The sequence below is a fragment of the Sander vitreus genome, chromosome 5 (assembly GCF_031162955.1).
Source record: "Sander vitreus isolate 19-12246 chromosome 5, sanVit1, whole genome shotgun sequence".
Classification (NCBI taxonomy): domain Eukaryota; kingdom Metazoa; phylum Chordata; class Actinopteri; order Perciformes; family Percidae; genus Sander; species Sander vitreus.
In genome coordinates this window covers 4,758,552-4,777,517 of record NC_135859.1, presented here as the reverse complement: position 1 = coordinate 4,777,517, position 18,966 = coordinate 4,758,552, and the positions used below count along the sequence as shown (strand labels likewise).

The following is an 18,966-nucleotide window of genomic DNA, read 5'->3' as shown; positions in this document are numbered from 1 at the left end:
TAGTTCATACATGATTAATTAGAATAACTCATTTACGTAGTGCACACTTTAGCTCATTACTCGGAGTAAAATTCGTTAAGTATTTACATTTAGATAATTAAAACCTGGAAACACCCTTAAGAAAGATGCATTTACTCCAGGCGAAGTGTTGTGTGCCCCCACGTACCCACCTCCTCTCTCAGAGAGCCCGGAGTAAATTAGTCTAATTTACCTCACTGGCTTGCTGAGGCATCACTGTTACACCTTCTATTTTCACCCATAATGCCTGTGTTTAATGGCAGGCTCAAAGTGCTAGGTGAAGGAGCTGATCATACTCTCATTTAACACAGATGACTAAGGCTCTCCTTTGGATCTCTATAATCAGCTACAACACACTGAATAATACTGTAAGTTTTTTTTTTTGCCAAGCTGATAACACATTCTCCCCTATCATGCATATTCTCCACAGTTTTCTCGCTAATGCAGTGAAAAAGCTGTTCTGGATGCTCCGAAGCAATGAAATACAACTCAATAGGTCAACACTGAAAATTGAAATAGCTGGTAGTCGCACGTGGTTATTTAAACCTTTTGATGGTGAAAGAAGAACAAAATTGATGTTATTCTCCTTTTTCTTGGAAGTGAGGAAGAGCAGGAGTGGTATTTCAGGTAATGACAAAAAAAGAAAACTGACTCCTGGAGCTGTTCTAGGGAAGATCTTAACCTCACCTGTTCGTATTTCTCCAGCTCCGTATGGTAGATCTGTCTGATCTGGGTGAGTTTGGCTCTGTAGTCAGAATGTTCGATGGAGTTGTCGGCCGCCCCGCCAGAGGCCGCGGCTGCAGCTGCGGCGGCAGCGGATCCGCCGCCTTTCTCTGGTCCCGCCACGCCTTCTGCCAGCAGCATGTTGTCTAAACGCATGAGCTGGGGGTCTGGGGGGTCCTCCTCCTGCGCACCACGGATGCTGAGACCTGCAGCAACACACAACACAGGAACAAAGGGGTGAGCTAAAGCCTTCCAGCGGACAGTAAAACTTGAACAAATAATACTAATAATGAATAATAAAACAGATCAAATAGGCCCCCACTGAATGTTTAAAGGTCCTATATTGTGAAGAGTGTGATTTCCATGTATTTTATTATAAAGCAGGTCAGGTGCTATATGAATACTGTGGAAGTATTAAAACACTCAATCCACAGAGAAATGCACACAGCCCGTATTCAGAAACGGTGCATTAAAATGAGCCGTCAGAACTTCCGTACGGTTGTGATGTCAAAACTAGATTATATATATATAGGTAGAAAGTGCCGCTACAGTGCCGCTACAGTCATTCCCTGGCTGGGAATGACGGTGCAGAGACTCTGAGAGTGCAGAAATGTTGACCCAGAAATGTTGACCAACCAGAGCGGATTGGGTTTTTCAGGAGGGGGGCTTAAAGAGACAGGCACTAAAACCGAGCGTTTCAGACAGTGTGACTACAGCCAGTGTTGGGGAGTAACGGAATACATGTACCGGCGTTACGTATTCAGAATACAAATTATGAGTAACTGTATTCTGTTACAGTTACAATTTAAATAGTTGGTATTTAGAATACAGTTACATTGTTGAAATCAATGGATTACATGACGATACTTCTCTGTTTCATGGGTTTATTCACTCTCGCAACTCCATGCATTTCCCAGAAGCCCCAATATGAAAACGAAAAAATTTGCTATTTGCGTGATCACTGATAGAGGTAGAGATGGAGGCGGAACCGGCACAACAGAGCCAGGGCAGGAATGCGTTTCTATCTTGGAAATTCAAACAGCATTTCACATTAAAGAAAGAGATGAGAGAATGAAATATAACTGTGCACTGCAGTGCAACTTCCTTTCAGCGTCCAAATTACTCCACCTCCAACCTGAAGAAGCATCTTAAAGTAATTTATTTATTTAATTAGCCAAGGGTAGTCGTCTGCTGTAGTTTTACTGGTCACCTTGCTATTTTATAGTTGACGTGCGACTTTACATTCTCCTATGTGCTGATTTACTAGCCCCAGAGCCATTGAAAGACTAGCCCCGTTTGACATGTTAGCTAACGTTAGCTAAAATTAGCTCATGGTAGCTTAGACTGCAGTTAGATTTTTGTAGTATGCAGTTCGGGACTACAAATACAAAAATCTATCTGCTTGTTTAGGTACACATTCAGCCAGTTAGAACAGAAGAACACACCAGAATAGGCCTGTTTAGTAAGCTGTATGCTGTATTCCTACTTATAAAATGCAATTCAATGTGGAAGTAATCCAAGTATTCAGAATACGTTACTCAGATTGATTAACGTAACGGAATACGTTACAAATTACATTTTTGGGCATGTATTCTGTACTCTGTAAGAGAATACATTTTGAAAGTATCCTTCCCAACACTGACTACAGCTATATTTAGACGGACATCATGAGAACAATAATGTGTTTTTTATGATGTAAACATGTTCTAGCAGGAGCCAAAAATATAAGTATGAACCTGATAATGAGTATGATATATCTCCTTTAAGAGAAATTAAAAGCATTATGTCTGTGTAGTCTGCTATAGTGTGATATTTCCCCTTCAGGTATGAACTGGGTGCCTCCTGTGTATGTGCTGTGTTTCTGTCGCCCATGTCTATGCCTGTTCTCTTTTATTTACACACTGCGCTGCACACTGTGTGTACGGGAAGGCTGACATGACAGCAACATCCATAAACTGACAAATGCTCAATGGTGAAGTGGCACTTCTACTCTGCGAAAGGATGCTAAACAGAAAACTATACCTCTAGTGGGTGTCTCTGTCTTTGACACAGTGAATGCTGGGAACTCCAAAAAAAAGTAACATCATTTCTATTTGCTTATACGGTTTGAATCGTGTATTATTTTACTATCCTGATTTTGCAATATTCTAAGAAGTAATACAAATGTGCTGGTGGAGTGAAAATCTACATACGGCGAAATGAATGCAGAGTCAATTTATGTAAAGTGCTCATTCATGAATTCTGCTTTGGCTCTCAGACCCTGCTGTTTATTTCCTCTGGTTTTCTGTCTCGCCGGTCTGTCAGCGAGTCGTAATCACCCAGCAGATAGTGTACATGCACACCTTGATGCATTGGCAATGCAACCCCAATGCCAGGCTTTACAGAGAATAAACAAACAAAAGAACACTGCTGGAGCAATCCACTCTAATAAGTGGATAAAAATGTAGCTCAATGGGCAGTAAATACTGAGTGGCTACTCGAACATTATGATTACCGGAGATGTTTCAATTCAATAATCCCTCCCGCAATTCAGGGATTTTCAACAGCTCATTACAGCTTCATTAAGATATGGCCAGCCACTGGATTCTAAATAAGAAGATTAGTGGCTCTATTGTGTCAGCCAGTAGGCATGCAATCAGAGGAGCCCCTTTACCACGCTTTGACCGACTGACCCTGCACACCATCCCCAGGACGAAATACTACAGAGAAAACCTTTTCTTTTTTCTGTCTTCCTTATAAACACATTCTTGAGTAAAACAAATTAAGCAACCCATCATATTGTAGCCACTCCCCTGATGTTTTCATCGCTGTTGGTGTTTTGTTCGACTGCAGTGCTGCTGAAAAAACAAGTTTGCCTCTATTTATGGATCGGCTGGCTTTGGGTCTTTGAGGTGTAATGGTGTGAGAGGAGTGGATGAATGTGGCTATTTGTGTTGGAGACATTGAGACGCTGGACAAGGCTCCATCAGGCTAGCAGATCCAAGCCAAGCCATCCATGTGGACAATATGCCGCTGCTCCACTAACCCTCATCCACATCACACTGCATCTGCGCAACTCCACCCAAAGCTCTCGTTCTGGACAGGCTCGGCTGTTTTTATTCCAGTTTGTGCAGCATGAAAACAAAATGGCACATGATTCAAATGTTGACTGACCAGATGCCTGCATGGCTACATATTTCAACATGCTCTAATAGCTAGTAGTTTGTCTGCCACTACAGCTCATATTTTCCTAATTCAGTATTTACTCCCACTTTCTGATTCAGCTCGAGCTCAGCAGGCTGCACTTTGTGCTGCGGCTGGTGGTAAGTAGGTAGGTATGTTTTTCATGTCAGGTATATTAAATATAACTCTGGGACGCAGCGTACATTTCCACACCAAACCCAGTTGTCACTTTCACTCCACTCACTCTATATCCAGGGAAAAGCAGCTGAGGGAATTTACAGGGCTTTTCAGCTAAATGGGCATAAATCACTGGTTTCATTCAAGCTAAATAATCACAGGCCATAAAGAGCTACTAGTCTCTTTCCATATATTACCTCAAAGTTCCTGTGTGCAATAATGTGGCCATTCATGGCAAAGGAAAACAGAGCGAGACTTTAGAAAGTGACATGTAATCCTGTTAGTCCACTGACATGCCGAGTGGCCGTGACATTTTTATCATACGTGTCCATTTCTATTTGGGAAATCAGCAGGATAAAAATGATTACTGTGCGGCCCCGAGTAGCAGATGGCCCTGCAGGAGTCCACCAGGGTGTATTTGTGCCACAGCAGCTACGGCTGGCCATTCATAACGCACATGTTGGGAGGGATGATGCGTCCGTCTCAAACGCATACAGTAAATACTAAAGAATTAGAAAAATAAGAAAACATAGCTTACAGGAAAAAAAGAAGATAAAAAAAAAAAACAGGTGCAATGTATCTCTGTCTCGCTGTGCGCCTTTGTTGGTGGAGCTAAAGATTGGGGATTCACTGTCTAAGCTCGGCATCATCACGCGACTTCCACAAAATAGGCTCGAGCAAGATAATATCTTTAATTTGCTGTGTGGTTGACAAATCTCTATAGTAACTTTGCAAAGCCACAGTCACATTCTAGCACTGCCAATGCTGCTCGCCTGCTCAAATCCTTATCCTGTTTTTGTCTGATGATATGGGTATTAAAACAAGTTTGGAGACCCGAGTTGAGCTCTAATCCACCTCCACAGTCAAAGTGGGATTAATCTCAGCGCAAAAGGGAAAGTGCGGGCGGGAGTCGTGTCACCTTGGTAAAGCCTGCGAGCAGTTGGAACTTAAGAATGAAAAATCTATACATGGTCTGGTTATTTCAAATAACTCTGATGATGCCCGCTCACTTAATTACAAGAACGAATTTAATGATGTAGAAGAAAGAGAGAAAAAAAAATCAGAAATTGTTATAATAACGTAACATGTCCTTAATCTGCCTCATTTGTCATTCAACAATACAGGTGCAGTAGCTGGGGAAAAAAGGCACTTGCCTATATGATTGTTCCTCATTTCTCCTCTGTGGCTGAGACAAAAGGAGACACTGTGATTAATCCATCCCTATCAGTCAGGGGCGGCTCCTCTTTTCATTTTTTACAGGTTTCACCGTCAGTATCAGATCCGAGGAAGTAAAAAATTTGGCACATAAAGACAATGCAGCCCTTTTCCCCTCACATACACTCCCCTGTTCTCTGTTTATAATCATTTCCGGTTCTGGGCTCTCGTCTCGTACATCATTCCCTGCTTGAAGCCCTGACAGTGATCTGAGCACTGCCTCGGGTCGCTCTCCTTTTCCTCCCACCTCTTTCCCCCCCTGTGCCCTCTTTTATTCTGTGGGCTTAGCTGACCTTTGGCCCGCTGCTTGTTTACTCTCATCACTGAAGTGTGAGCAGGAGAGCCATAAAGGCAGAGCCCTGCTGGGTTAATGTGGCCTGCTGAAGAGGGAAGGCTCGGCTCTGGGCTTCTCCACTTCATTTGGCTGCACTGAATGCACTGTCAGATGCCAGACAATACACTAGAAGAGCAGCGCATTGTGCAGATAAAGCCAGAGATTCAACTTTTTGGGGTATTTTTTTTTTGTTGCAATTTCTCAATGCTTTTCTGCGACGCTACATTAAAATGTTGCCGCTTGCGGAATGTGGTCCTGTCTGTTTAACCGTGTTTGACGATAAGCGCCATGTCTCCGTGACTTCCGCCGATGTTTCCAAAAACATCCTGTTCATTACAAGTAACCCTGACCTCCTGCAGCCCCTCTCCAGTGAAAAGCTCCGGCCACGTATTGACATGCTGTTCATCTAATTGCATTGATCGGCAAAGGTCTCCCAAAGCTAACTAATCGAAACAGAATTTATTTTCTGTCAATATTTGCAAAGGTCATCTCTCTTAAAGCAGCGGAATAGACAGTGTGAGCAGGGAGGTGGCTCAGAGGAGGAGGAGGAGGAGGAGGAGGAGGAGGAGGACCGTGGTCTCTAGCCTGTTACTGAGGCTCGTCCAAGGTGAGCTTTAACTCTGGCTTGGCACTCAGGATCCAAGGCTTCTAATCCACCGTGTTATTAAAACCCTCTGCCAAAGCAACACACTAGAGACTACAGAGGGCTTAGAGTATCCATTTCACAAAGAGGCCAGTGTCACTACAGTCGCGTTCCACGTCTCCTTTGACTTCATATCATCTCCTTTGTCATGGCGCCTGGATCAGTGACTTTCAGCTCCAGGAGCAGGGGGAGCTGGATCAAATTACCATTGAAAATCTTTTGTTCTGACAAATGAAACATAAGGATCCTCTTTCATCGATGTTCTTAAAGGCTTTTTTTAAGCTTGGCCTACATCCACATGGCACAAAAGAATCTGAGAGAATGCCTGCGGGCTCTCTCTCTCCAGCATGTACAGTAATTAACATGCCATTAACACATTAATACACATTAACTATTCCCAATGTTAATGGCGGAGTAATTACCATACCTGATACCACACTGTGGGAAAGCAAAAGCACATTTGCCACTTAGTGAGTTTCACTTTCTTTGTTGAGTGAGCTAAAAAGAATCATTTGGGGAAGATGGCTCATTCTGCATTTCCTTTTGCAAATATCCATGGATGTGTCTGCAATGTAGAGCAGTGCTTTCACACGCATAATGTGGCTGTTCTGATTTCACTACAAACACGCCTGAAAGGAAGAAAGTTGTCTTTGAAAGGATTGGCTTTAGGGGTGAGGCTGAAAATACTGGAGGGGATACAGCGCCTGGTGATTAAATGCAGAGTAAATGGCAACAGGGAATGAGCCCTAAACTGGGGAATCCCTGTCTAGAATGATGATGTATTTCCTCCCAGTGCGGTGAGTGATAAGCTAATCAGCCGCGCTGACAGTGAAGTGTTACAGCCCCTCAGTGCTAGGTCAAGACTTCTCCCATCACACACCACCAGCACACACTAAACAGACAGCGGCATGGAGGTGGTGCTGGTGCAGAGTGGCTCTGGTCAGGAAAGAAGATCTCTGTCAGTTCAGGTAGCCTTTGTCCCTCGATGATGATGATGAGCCCCCCCAACTCCCTTTTCCTGTGACAGTGGGGGGCGGGGTGGGGGGGTGGGGTTTGCCACTCTCGACCCACGACTTCCAAGACATGCGGGGAGCGGGGTTGGGCTAAGGGGGTGGGAAAAAGACAACCCAAACAAACATCTTGAAGACATTTTGCCAAGCACACCAAAATTAATCACTGTCCCATGGTGGCACTGACATTTGTGGGAAGTGACACACAACATGACAGACTAGAGGGAGAGGATGAAAGGAGAGTGAGGGAGGGAGGGAGGATGGGAGGGCTGGGTAAACAAGAGCCACCGTCACTCGCTGTGCTCATGTGTGTGTGTGTGTGTGTGTGTGTGTGTGTGTGTGTGTGTGTGTGTGTGTGATGTGTGTTTATATGTGTGACGTGTGAGTGTCCGCTTTGTTTCATGCCCTCTAAGACTCAATGTGGGCAAACGGCCAAGTGCTGCAGTGATGGCTGACCAGGCCTGGCGGTGGCGGCCGCACGCAGCGGTCGGGGAGACTGGCCAAATGAGTGGACAGGACCTCCGCTACAGATCAGCACACTGACTGACCCTACAGGACACATACAGCATGGGGCTCCAACATAGGGCTCACATGGTTCACATGCTCTGCTAGTCACAGAATGAGCCGCAATCACTGCGACGCTGGAGTGATACTCGGGCAGACATCCCATCTCTAAGATGAAAATATACTCCATAGAATAGTCAAAGAACATTTTAATATCCGTGCCGTATGTAGACGTGGACGGTCTGAGATAGTTATTCTGTCTCGTGATTCAATATTTCATTTTATCCCCCTATATTGTGTTAGCATGTTTTGCTTATTTCTTTTTTCTTCTGTTTCATTTTATATTTCATGTACTGATGGTCCTTAGCTGCTAGCCTCAATTTGCTGCAAAGGTAGGCTGATTTGTTATTCAGACCGCAAGCAAATAATGCAAATGTGGCACTGAAAGCCACTTATGAAATACCCAAAGGCAACTAATCACTCCTCCTCTCGTTCCAGCCTTTCTGCAGCCTCCTAATTAGAAGATGGAGATTGCATGAAACCAGGTCACACAGCAGGTCTTGTACACACCGATAACCAGGCAAACACGCAGGCAAAACTTCATCCAGACACAAAGCCAAGCATGCATTATTTTAAAGGCTAGAGGTGGAAAAAATAATGCTATTCGCGTTATTAATCCCATATATTTCACTGTATGTGCCCAAAGAAAGGATTTAGGCTTCAAGCACTTTGTGTTCTGTACTTGTGTGTTTCTCTGTGTGTGTGTGTGTGTGTGTGTGTGTGTGTGTGTGTGTGTGTGTGCATACACTCATGTCTGCATGTGTGCGTGTAAAGGCTACATGCTCGCATAAACAAAGAAACGGCATTGGTAGCATACAGCCAACCATGATCCACTGCCAGAGAGATTATTCTTTGCAGTGGCATTTCTGCAAGAGAGTTGACAGTCCATCATTTAGATTTTGCAGTGTATCCACGAAAAGGCTGCATTGCCTGAAGCAGAAGGAGCTGCTCTTTCCTTCAGTGTCTTTTATAGAAGAGAATTCAGCTCCAAATTGTAAAGGCAGAATCCTTTGCTAGCTGCGCTAGCGTGTAAGGACTCTGCTACGAGGCAACTGAGGTTATACCAAGACTGTGCTTGACGTGCGGATTCTCCGGGCACCTCTTGGTGAAGACTGCTGAAGCTCAGAAAAACACATCCACCTCCAGTGTCGCTTAGGTGGCACGCACCTGAACGAGAGTGCTCTTTCTGCAAGCATCCTGAGCCTGATGTTGCAGGTTACTGCTAGGTCTGCAGAGTGCAGTGCAAGGACTGCTGTGCAGATCAGGTCCGGGCAAAACAACAGCTTGTGACAGAAGCAGGCCAAAGAGGATGTTGAGACATGCAGAGACTTAACAGGCAGCCGGCCTGCCATCTACTCTTTTTCAGCTTTCCTTAGACTCAACACATCACATCGGATCCATCGCAAAGAGTGTCTCTCAAAGAAACATGGGCAAGAATAGAGTCTCGCATTACCATGAGAAAGGAGTGAAATAACTGTGGAGTTTTCAAAGCGACTGAATGATCACTGGGAGAATACCATCTACCTCATTTTATTTGACCATCGTGTTATTGTACACCTCAAGATGACAGTCCACCAATTTTGTCATGTTGTGCGATACTCCAGCGAACAATGTAGCAAAAAAAGGTTATTTGGTGCTAATTATTCCCAGCATGTACTTTTACACACCATTTAATGAGTTAGACTGGAGGCGTGGCCATCGGCTGTGACTTGCTCGCCCAGTTATCCAAGATGAACAGTGCAATCTCCCTCACGTCACCCCTGTCATGTGCACCAAGTCCCCCTCCGCATCCAATTCCCTGCTAGGGCTTCACTGGAGCAGAGACGAGGCGCCACTGAAGCAACACAACAGCTCCCGTAGCGTCTCCGCACACCGGCGAGGGAGGGGCGGGCGGATGGGGGAGGGTGGCAGAGCTGGGAGCTCACCCTCATAATTACAATAATTAACAGTTGCAAATTTAATTGGAAGGGAAGGCATTAACAGGAGGAACATTGTGGCGGCGCGTGCAGAGGGAACCTTCGCTGCGAGAAGCTTTTGTCTTCTCTGTACCTAATGGTGCCTTGGCTGCGGTTGGCGAGTGCTGACACGACACATCACAGCCGAGCTGTGGGTTCAGACGGTGGGGCTTGTCAGGACTCAGACTGGAGGCAGATAATTAGGTGCCAGGTTAATGAGAGCACAGGCTCTTGATGGCATTTGGTTACTGTATGTGGACAATTAATGACTTTGTTTTTGTGTTTTTATTGCCCACTTGAGTGAAAAACACAATACATTATTCACCTCAGACCTGTGTATGTGTATGTGTGTGTGTGTGTGTGTGTGTGTGTGTGTGTGTGTGTGTGTGTGTGTGTGTGTGTGTGTGTGTGTGTGTGGTGTTTGATGGAGTAGCAGTGACTCTGGCTAAAGAATCAGTTCCATTCAAAACAATGCAGCGCGCTACATGGAGTTGGCGGAATGAAATCTCCGTTCGGTCCTGGCTACCGCGCGGTCTGACCTTTTCACGGTGTATTGCCTCGTGTCAAGCAAACATTGAAGTTGCAGGTCAGGCGCAGGACGACGTAGCCACACAAAAATAAAGAACACACCAGAACAAAGAAACCAAACCCTGTGGCCATAAGTGTTCAGTTAATTCAGCGTATCACATTTCATAATGTATTTGCAAAATTCCATAGCCCCCCCACCCCCCCACCCCCTCCCAAGAAAAGCCCTGCTTTCATTCCAGAGGATTTATTGGCAATGAATCCACTGAGAGGTCTTTAGACATTCTCTTCTTTAGCCCAAGCACTCGACGCCTCCTATTTTGGAGTTAGTTGTTCTCTTGCCTGTGGTGGCCAATTAGAGTGCTATAAGATAAATGGGCACCCACAACTTTGATGTCCATCTTTTTAATAAGCTTTGGTTAAGATGACATCTGTGTGAAAGAGTTCAATATCTTCACAGTGGGAGAGAAAAGAGGTTTATTCTAAAATGAAATATCATCTAAATACTGCAGGAGGTTTATGCTGGGTTTGTGTGTGTGTGTGTGTGTGTGTGTGTGTGTGTGTGTGTGTGTGTGTGTGGGGTGGGGTGGGGTGTTGGCTGTGGCTTTGGTGCTGGCATTTCATTATCTTCCGCTGCAGTTGTGCAGATTAGTCAGCGAAAGAAGATTTTTAGAGCCTCCTTGAATCTATGCGTTTATACAACCGGATCAGCTTTGGCATAAACGCATATATTCGCACGTTTGCTAGTTGTTTTTTTAATGCACTTTTAAAATAGAGAAAGCCATCTGATTAGCCTGAATACAAACACTTGCGTTGGGAAAATGAAGCCGTGATAGAAGTAAAGTACAGTGTAACAATATCTAAAATGGTGGGGTAATAAAATGGTGCATGAGTATGTGTATGAATGCAAGGGCGAAAGGGAGGTGGAAAGGGAGAATATAACCTAGCCTGCGGACGTGCTCCTTTATACGTGTGTGTAACTCAGTCAGGAATAATGTAAATGTCTGGAGAGTCTTAAGACTAGCAGGCCCGTATAAAAGCACCCTGTTTCAGGCTAGTAAAACAAGTCAATAAATACAGCGGAGAAACCGGTGCTGTCTGCTGCACTCTCCTGAATGAAAACAGAGGTGAACTGCTTATGTTCAGTCTGGCACCAGAGGTTGACAGCGGCATAATGGGCGCTCATACATTCTGACTATCACTCGTCACAAGCTATATCTGTCAACATTACACTCAAGTGCATTTCTGATGTAAAACCAGCGTTCCCTGGGAAGAGTATTTATGACTGGACGTGGTCAGCTGCTAAACGAACTTTACGCTTACGACCACAATATGATGTTTTTTTAAAAGACTTCTCTTTCCCACTCGATTCATCAGTTTGTCTTTTTTTTTGTTGATTCTCGCGGACAGAACAAACACTGAGCCCCGCCAGGCCCGCCACTTACTGTGTGAGAAGGCAGATACTTTCCTGCCTGTGCTCCAAATGGGAAGCCGGTGACACACGGACTCACACACAAAATGGAAACGCCATTAGGTAGGCAAACACTTCGCTGCGATAACTGCTACCTGATTACAGCGGGAAAGCGCTGCCGTGGCTCTGCTTCTTTTTTCTTTTTTTTTCAGACTGTGTCAACACTTTGGGAAAGCAAATATTTCAGTGACTACCCTTGCTGCGCTTTAATCCATATGGTGCATTCTGTTTGTCACCACAAATGTTACACTCTCGGGATGGGCTTTTTTTTTTTTTTTTTTCAGAATAGTAAGAACTACTCTTGTAAAAGCAGTGGCTCACCTGCTCCGTGCTACACAATGAATACACAGAGGTCACACACCGTATCACACCGGGGCCAGCGTCAATCCTTTATTAAATTACCTCGCTATCTCTTTTTTTCTGTCACAACACTGATACGCAGGTTATCTTTTTCATTTATGTAGCGGATTTTCAAGGGATTATGCATTAAAGATTACGGGTGTGTATAACTAACACCTCAGCACAATAAAATGCAATACCTCAGACAGCATGGCTGATGTGTGTAAGGCAAAAAGAGGTGCCATAAAACAAATCTTCAGCAGCCAGAAGCAGACAGGGTTTATTCTCCTCAGACAATACAAGCTGTGACTATACAGAGTGTTTCAGCCCTAAAATACTGTGGTAAGCAATACAAATCCCTTGGACAAAATGAAATGTATTAAACATGTGGATTTCATAAATCTCCCTTTCCTCGGTCTGGGTCAGAGGTATATTCACTGTAGAGCTCAGCAGGCACTTTTCCCTCAGCATTGTTACTCGGAGTCGCAAGTGCTCCGAGTGGTTTCAAAATGAATGTCAGCAAAAGCTGCACGTGTATGGCAAACAGCAGATCCTCACAGTGAAACGGTTCAAATCACTTACCGCTGTTACTTTATAAGAGTATTACAGCGGTGTAGGGATTTAAAAGTCTGCTTTGGAAATATTACAGCATGAATAGTGAACTATAAGGTCTACATTGTACATGTAAATCAATGCTCCAAAGATGAACAGTTGTGTGTAGTTCTCCAGGTTCAGTGCAGATAGTGTCAAAAAAGTAAAAGCCATTCGGATCCGAGCACAACACTGTTTAAACACCCAACTGGGATGCCTTCAACCTTGAGTAGCATAGCAAAGGTAAAGGCAGCCTTGGGCTATGGGGGGACTGGCTACCACAACTCCCAGTGCCATGCTGTTCCACAGTGGGGGCCCAACATGGCCAGATTGCCGGAGAGGCCAGCAGAGGTGCATGGTGCTACAGAGTCGAGCAGGAGCAGATCATTCATCTGCTGCACCATTCGTTTAAGTCGCTCCGTTATCTATTTGTTTTGTTGTCCACAACGATTCTTTTTTCCGGTCACCTGGCTGAGGCTAAAAAGGCCGCGTCGCGTTTCACCTCCTGGGTGTGCTAGCATCTGTCGGGCGGCTCGTTCGCGAGACATTCCCCCGCTAATTATTCTGCTGGCGTGATGGATAATCTCTGATCATTAAAGATCAGAAGAGCTAAGAAAAGATTGGGAGTAATTATCATTGCTCTGTGGCTCCCGCTAATAAGCGAAAGGGGCAGCAAGTAGCATGGAGACACAATTAAATGTCTTTTAAATACTCCACCAACAGGCTGTGTTATTTTGATCCACATCAAACTTAAAAGCTAGTAAACAAAGTATGAATGATGTATGAATGTTATACATAGCTCTGCCTTGTGTACCGGGGGAAAGGGGGGGGGGGGGAGATGGATAAAGATGGAAGATGAATTAGTGTGTGCAAGGATATTCTTTCCCTCAAGCTCACGTTAGGACTGAAGCAAAACAAAGAACGAAGCCTACAACATATGTGTCACTTCAACCCCATTCTATAATTCAATCATTTTCGCGACAGCTGACTATTACTTCATCATCGCATAAAGACAGATTTAAAAGTTGTCAAATTAAATATTAAAGAGGGACTGCAGGCATCGGTGAATTTTTAAAGGAATAACACAGATTGGAGATGAAATGAGGCACCTATATGCATATTTCATGCCATAGGGTATGAATGCATATATTTTCCTCTGGGCCACCTACTCTGTAATAAAGAATAGCGAGTGTGTAGATGTGGTAATGCAGCACAGCGGAAATGATATGAAAGAGAAATTGGTTTTACATAATGATGTCAAAAGGAATATGGCTCTGCATGGTCATGCGGAATAAAGATAAGATTCTTCTGTCTCCGTGAGTGAATATTTCGTTAATGGTTTCTTCATTTCCTTAAAGAATAAAGAAGTCAGGCTTTGAATGAACCTTGAATGAGGTTTCTATTGAATGAAGTGAACATTTATCTTTCAATAGCGGAAGAGATCTGTTGAAAACACCCACGTGTGGAGCAGAATACTGAATGTAAAAGCTTTGTCATCTGTTGAAATTAAGAGAAAGTGACAAGTGACAGTAACGCTATCACATTTTCAGCCGAAAGGAAGGTTTGAAGAGGAGAACAAAGTGGTGAAAAAAATGTGACGACGCGAAGAGGGTTAAATCTCTATGAAGAACAGAGGCGAGGGTGCATCTCACAAAGTCGGCATCGATTGGAGTAAACAATGACTGATCAATACACACATAAAAGCATCCTTCCAACAAAGACTCGCATGTAGATTTCATATATCATATCTCACAAACTGATACTGCTTTCTCAAGCCTGTTGAATCAGCTGCAGTGAACCTTTTGTATTAACACTGCCCCCCCACCTCCCTAGCACAGATACACCCCTGTGTCCATGCACACTTACTCATGCAATAAGCATCATTGTCACAGAGGCTTCCTTTCCAAATGGTTCAGCCTCCACCATCTGCAGACGTTCCCAGACACACCGCTTTGAGTCTGCCATAATGATGCATGACTAAGTACAGTTAAAGTGTTGCAGTCTGTTGGCAAAAAGCAGTCAAGCACTTTGCTATAGTGTCACTACGGATAAACCATACAGCTGAAGGTTGACGATGGATAAAAGGCAGTGACAGGCCTGGTGATGTGACTCTCTCTCTCTCTGTGTGTGTGTGTGTGTGTGTGTGTGTGTGTGTGTGTGTGTGTGTGTGTGTGTGTGTGTGTGTGTGTGTGTGTGTGTGTGCGTGCGTGCTAGTGCGGATTCAAATGCGTATGAGAGGTTAGAAACCATGGCACAGCAGATTTGTAAGTGTACTTAACCAGGATGTGAAATAGGGTTGGACACAGTGAAATAAAATGTTGTGCTGCTGTTAGAAACTGGGACACGGTTTAAAAGTTATTCCCTCTGCCAAAAAGCATGCTTCTCCCTCTACTAGGGAGGGGGTGGGGGGGATTCACCGAGTCATGGATCGCAAATATAGTTTGTCACGCACGTTGCTGAAAATTCTTGTTAGCCAGCACGTTATGAAATCTTCAAATGCAGCATATTCTTTTAACAAACACGTTTTTTTCCTTTTCTTAGAATCTGCCTTCTGAAAAGCATCTTAGTTTTGGATTCTTAATGAAGCTCATTAGGCAGAGTGTGTGTTCTCTCAGTCAGTCCAGCTCTAGCAGAGCACCTTTTATTTGGCCTTGCACACCCAACTCTCTTTGGTTGAATTCAGCAATAAGGGACTCAAGCCTCCCTCTCAGCTCTAACCCAGTCTCTCTCCTCATTTCACTGTCTCCTCCACTACTCTTCAGGGTAGATATTCAGCGTACAGTGAATACAGAGGAGACAAAGAACTCTCCATTATACTGTACTCTGTTCGCCAAAGTCTTAAGTGTCAAAACGCTCCGCAGACTTTGCTGCTGCTTCGTCGAGTTCACCGCTGCATCCGCTTTCATGTAAATGATCTTGAATGCTATTTTTCTGAAGAATACATTTTAAAGAGATATTCTCATTTCTGCCTCTGCATCTTGTCACAAACCCTTTTCTCTCCTATCTCCTCCCCGCTCCCTCCCGCCTCAGCCGTAGACTGCATAATTGATGCAAATACTGTCACATGTGTCAGGAGTGGAGGCTCTTCTAGTTTACTTCTGTGCTACACTTTATCGGCGAACATTAAGTGGAGAAAGCAGCCTCATGCCACGGGTGGAAAATCAGCTTGTCAGTGGTCTCATTCACGCAGCCATTGCTCCGGGATTGTTTCATCAAGGTGATTGAGAACAAAAAGTGCGGCGGCAAATTCCAGCTTATGTTCAAGGAGGCCTGCCACATACATTATTTATATTTGTTGCCCACCCATAGTCTCTCCAGCCATTGGAATACATCATTGCCTAATTCTCAAATCTTTCTTCATATTTCCTCCTATTTGCGCTACATCCTTTCCACATCAACCACGCCAAACCATTAGGCTTGTACAGCACGCTTTTTTTTTTTTTTTTGTGTGTGTGTGTGTGTGTGCGCGTGTGTGTGTGACATAGACCTGAAATTATAGATAGCTGCTTTCAAGGAGTGCTAGGGTCTGATGGGAAAGCTGTAATGGCTGTAGAGTGACTGGAGTGTAGTCGGAGACAGAAACAGGGTTTCATTTACAACAACGATACAGGAGGAATTATGTAAAATGGTAACATTCCATGCCATTTAATGAGCCATATTCACTAATGTCTAAGTCTATGGTCTGGCGGTAATAAAACGCAGCGCCTGCCAGAGCTCGTCTGCTACACTGTTTCTGTCTATTTCCAGCTCCTGTATGAAACAATGGTGCATAACAGAACAGGCAGACATTTGCAGTTCTTTACCCTGCGCGCTGAATGCTCTGCCCCTCAGACAGAGTAAAGGCGATTGTCTGCTACCCCGCCCACCCCCCTCCTCCTCCTCCCTCCTACCTCCTCCCACTCCCATGCTCTCCCTGTCCTCTTTTTTTTCTGGCCCTAGTCTGTGCTACAGATTAAGTGACTTGATCCTGCAAACATCTGAAGAATTCAGTTCCACAAAGGGGTCAGACAAAGGCCAGGGGATAGCCTTACAGGTCCTCCTCCATTAGCCGATCCACAGAGGTGTCGTCAGCAAGGGCTCTGCAAGCAACAAAGACGCCTCAAAAAGAGCAGATTGCCAATTGATGTTTATCTCCAGACTCATTATTAAAACACTCACTGGCCTGCGTGTATACTTGGACATCACATCTCGGAAATTAATGGGAAAAATTGATTAGCCTCACATGGACCGTGCACGTGTCACCCATGATGAGTTGTATTCGTGGACTGTTAAATGGCTGCCTCTTTGCACCGAGTCGAATCTTCACAGTTCCGCAAAACAAGTTCTCGCTTGTGAACTGCGATACTAAAGCTGCAAATGCTGACTGTCTCTTTGTTCGCGTGGCTCTTGATATAGACAAACAAATAAAAAATAATAAAAAATACTCCATATTTCCCAGCATTCACAAAGAATATCTGGGGCTCCTTGAAAAAACATTTCAACTGTAATAAGCTTTCTCCGTGAGAGTCTGAAGCATTTCAGAGGGCTGCTTTGAAGCTCTCACTGTGTTGATTCTTCATATGTAGACAGTGCTTGGAAAGCCTGAGCGCCATATCACTGTAACCTCTCAGTGCTTCTGCATTAATAATTAATTGCCAATGTGAGTAAACACCACTGTAGATACAAGAATGCCCCTAACAACACACACTCGGCTGCTCCCACTTAAAGCTGTACGCTCAACACATTTAGACTCATCTCCAGATACATGCTAATGCTGCACGTAAACTCCATTCTGTCACATTTATCACGGGGAAAAAAAACAGTTTGGTTGAACCAAAAGTTTACTTTGCTGAATTCTGTAAAAACCTCCATACAGGGGTGCCTAGGTAGCTCACCTGGTAGAGCGTGCACCCTTATACAAAGACTCTGTCACGGTGTTTGGTGTTTTAAGCCCCCAACGTCGTCTTAGGCAAGGGTTACGGTTAGGGTTAGGTGCCTTGAAGTCGACGGTCGCAGCGCTGCCTTGAAGTCGACGGTGTGGGCTTAAAATACCATCGAGCCTCAGTTACAGACACAGCGGCCGCAGGTTTGGCTCAGACCTGTGGCCCTTTGCTGCATGTTAATCCCCCTTCTCTCTCCCCTTTCATGTCTAAGCTGTCCTGTCAAAAATAAAGGCCTAAAATGCAACAAAAAAAACTCCATACAGGACAGGCGATTCATGCAGGTGGCTCCATCTTTCTTTCTCCAGACTTCCATGGAGGCTATGTACAGCCCGCCCTGCTCAGGAGGAGATTCGGAGGCGTTACCCTTTAGCTTACAGGCAACATGCTGTGAGTTTACGGCTAACACAACCTCATTTATATTACTTATAGTGAGGAATGTATGTGCGGGGCCTGTACAACATGCTGACCTTGTCACCGTTAGCAGCATCCCCCCGGCCCCCCCGTGCTAGCGAGAAGCCTTGCTGGTGTTCAGGTGCCGTGTTACCCAATCGCTCGCTGGCTTCCTGCTCGTGTTATACATAAAGGAGAAGTCTCTGAGTGCAATAGCAGAGCCGTTGCTTATTGAATGGCTGAGGAACATAACATGGCCATTGAGCTCTGATTAAAAGATTTTATTACATATACACTATGAGTGCATAGCATAGCAAAAGGGCATATCTGGTTGTGAGGCAATGCAATTTATAATATTATGCAAAGCGCAAACACTAATCATTTTACTTATGGTTGTGTATGCATCACCAATGAGCCTCGTTTTAGCTTTCGGTGGTGGAATATGAGTGGCTGTTCAGATTTCAGGAGCAAGGAGAGCGTCTTTTATCTCACTATAGATCCTCATTATTTCTAATAGCACTTGCGAAGGCTAAAGAGTAGAGCAGAGCATGTTCTCTTTATTCTGCAGTCACTGACAGACATGGCCAAGCACTATGGGTTAATGTAATATCACAGTTGGATGCCTCCTCAACTCACTTACATTCCCTGTTAGCTTAAAAGTCCTTCCGTGGAAAAAAAAGAAAAAAAGAAAGAAAAAGTATGCAATGCATGAAAGGAGGTGACGACTGCAGGAGCCGATAATGGCGGAGGGAACCACAAAAGTCCAGAATATGTGTGATCGATTAAAATCACATCACATTTAAATGTTTTCAATCAAGCAACACATTATTATAATGTTGTAAAATAACGTCGGGAGAAAACAAAAGGCTTAGAAAATTCACATCTGTGATATCCATAGTCCCATTTTGTCATGGGGAAACGTTAGTC

At 44.4% G+C, this 18,966-nt stretch overlaps 1 protein-coding gene across 6 annotated transcripts in view; it reads right to left on the bottom strand.

Annotated features, from left to right (window-relative positions):
• The window catches only part of pbx3b (pre-B-cell leukemia homeobox 3b), a 59,134-nt gene that overhangs the window by 11,353 nt on the left and 28,815 nt on the right, over nucleotides 1–18,966 (bottom strand). For all 6 annotated transcript variants that reach the window (XM_078249655.1, XM_078249652.1, XM_078249653.1 and 3 more), the window contains exon 3: nucleotides 706–947. In XM_078249655.1, the coding sequence (XP_078105781.1) occupies nucleotides 706–947 (242 nt within the window). The remainder of the gene's footprint in view (nucleotides 1–705; nucleotides 948–18,966) is intronic.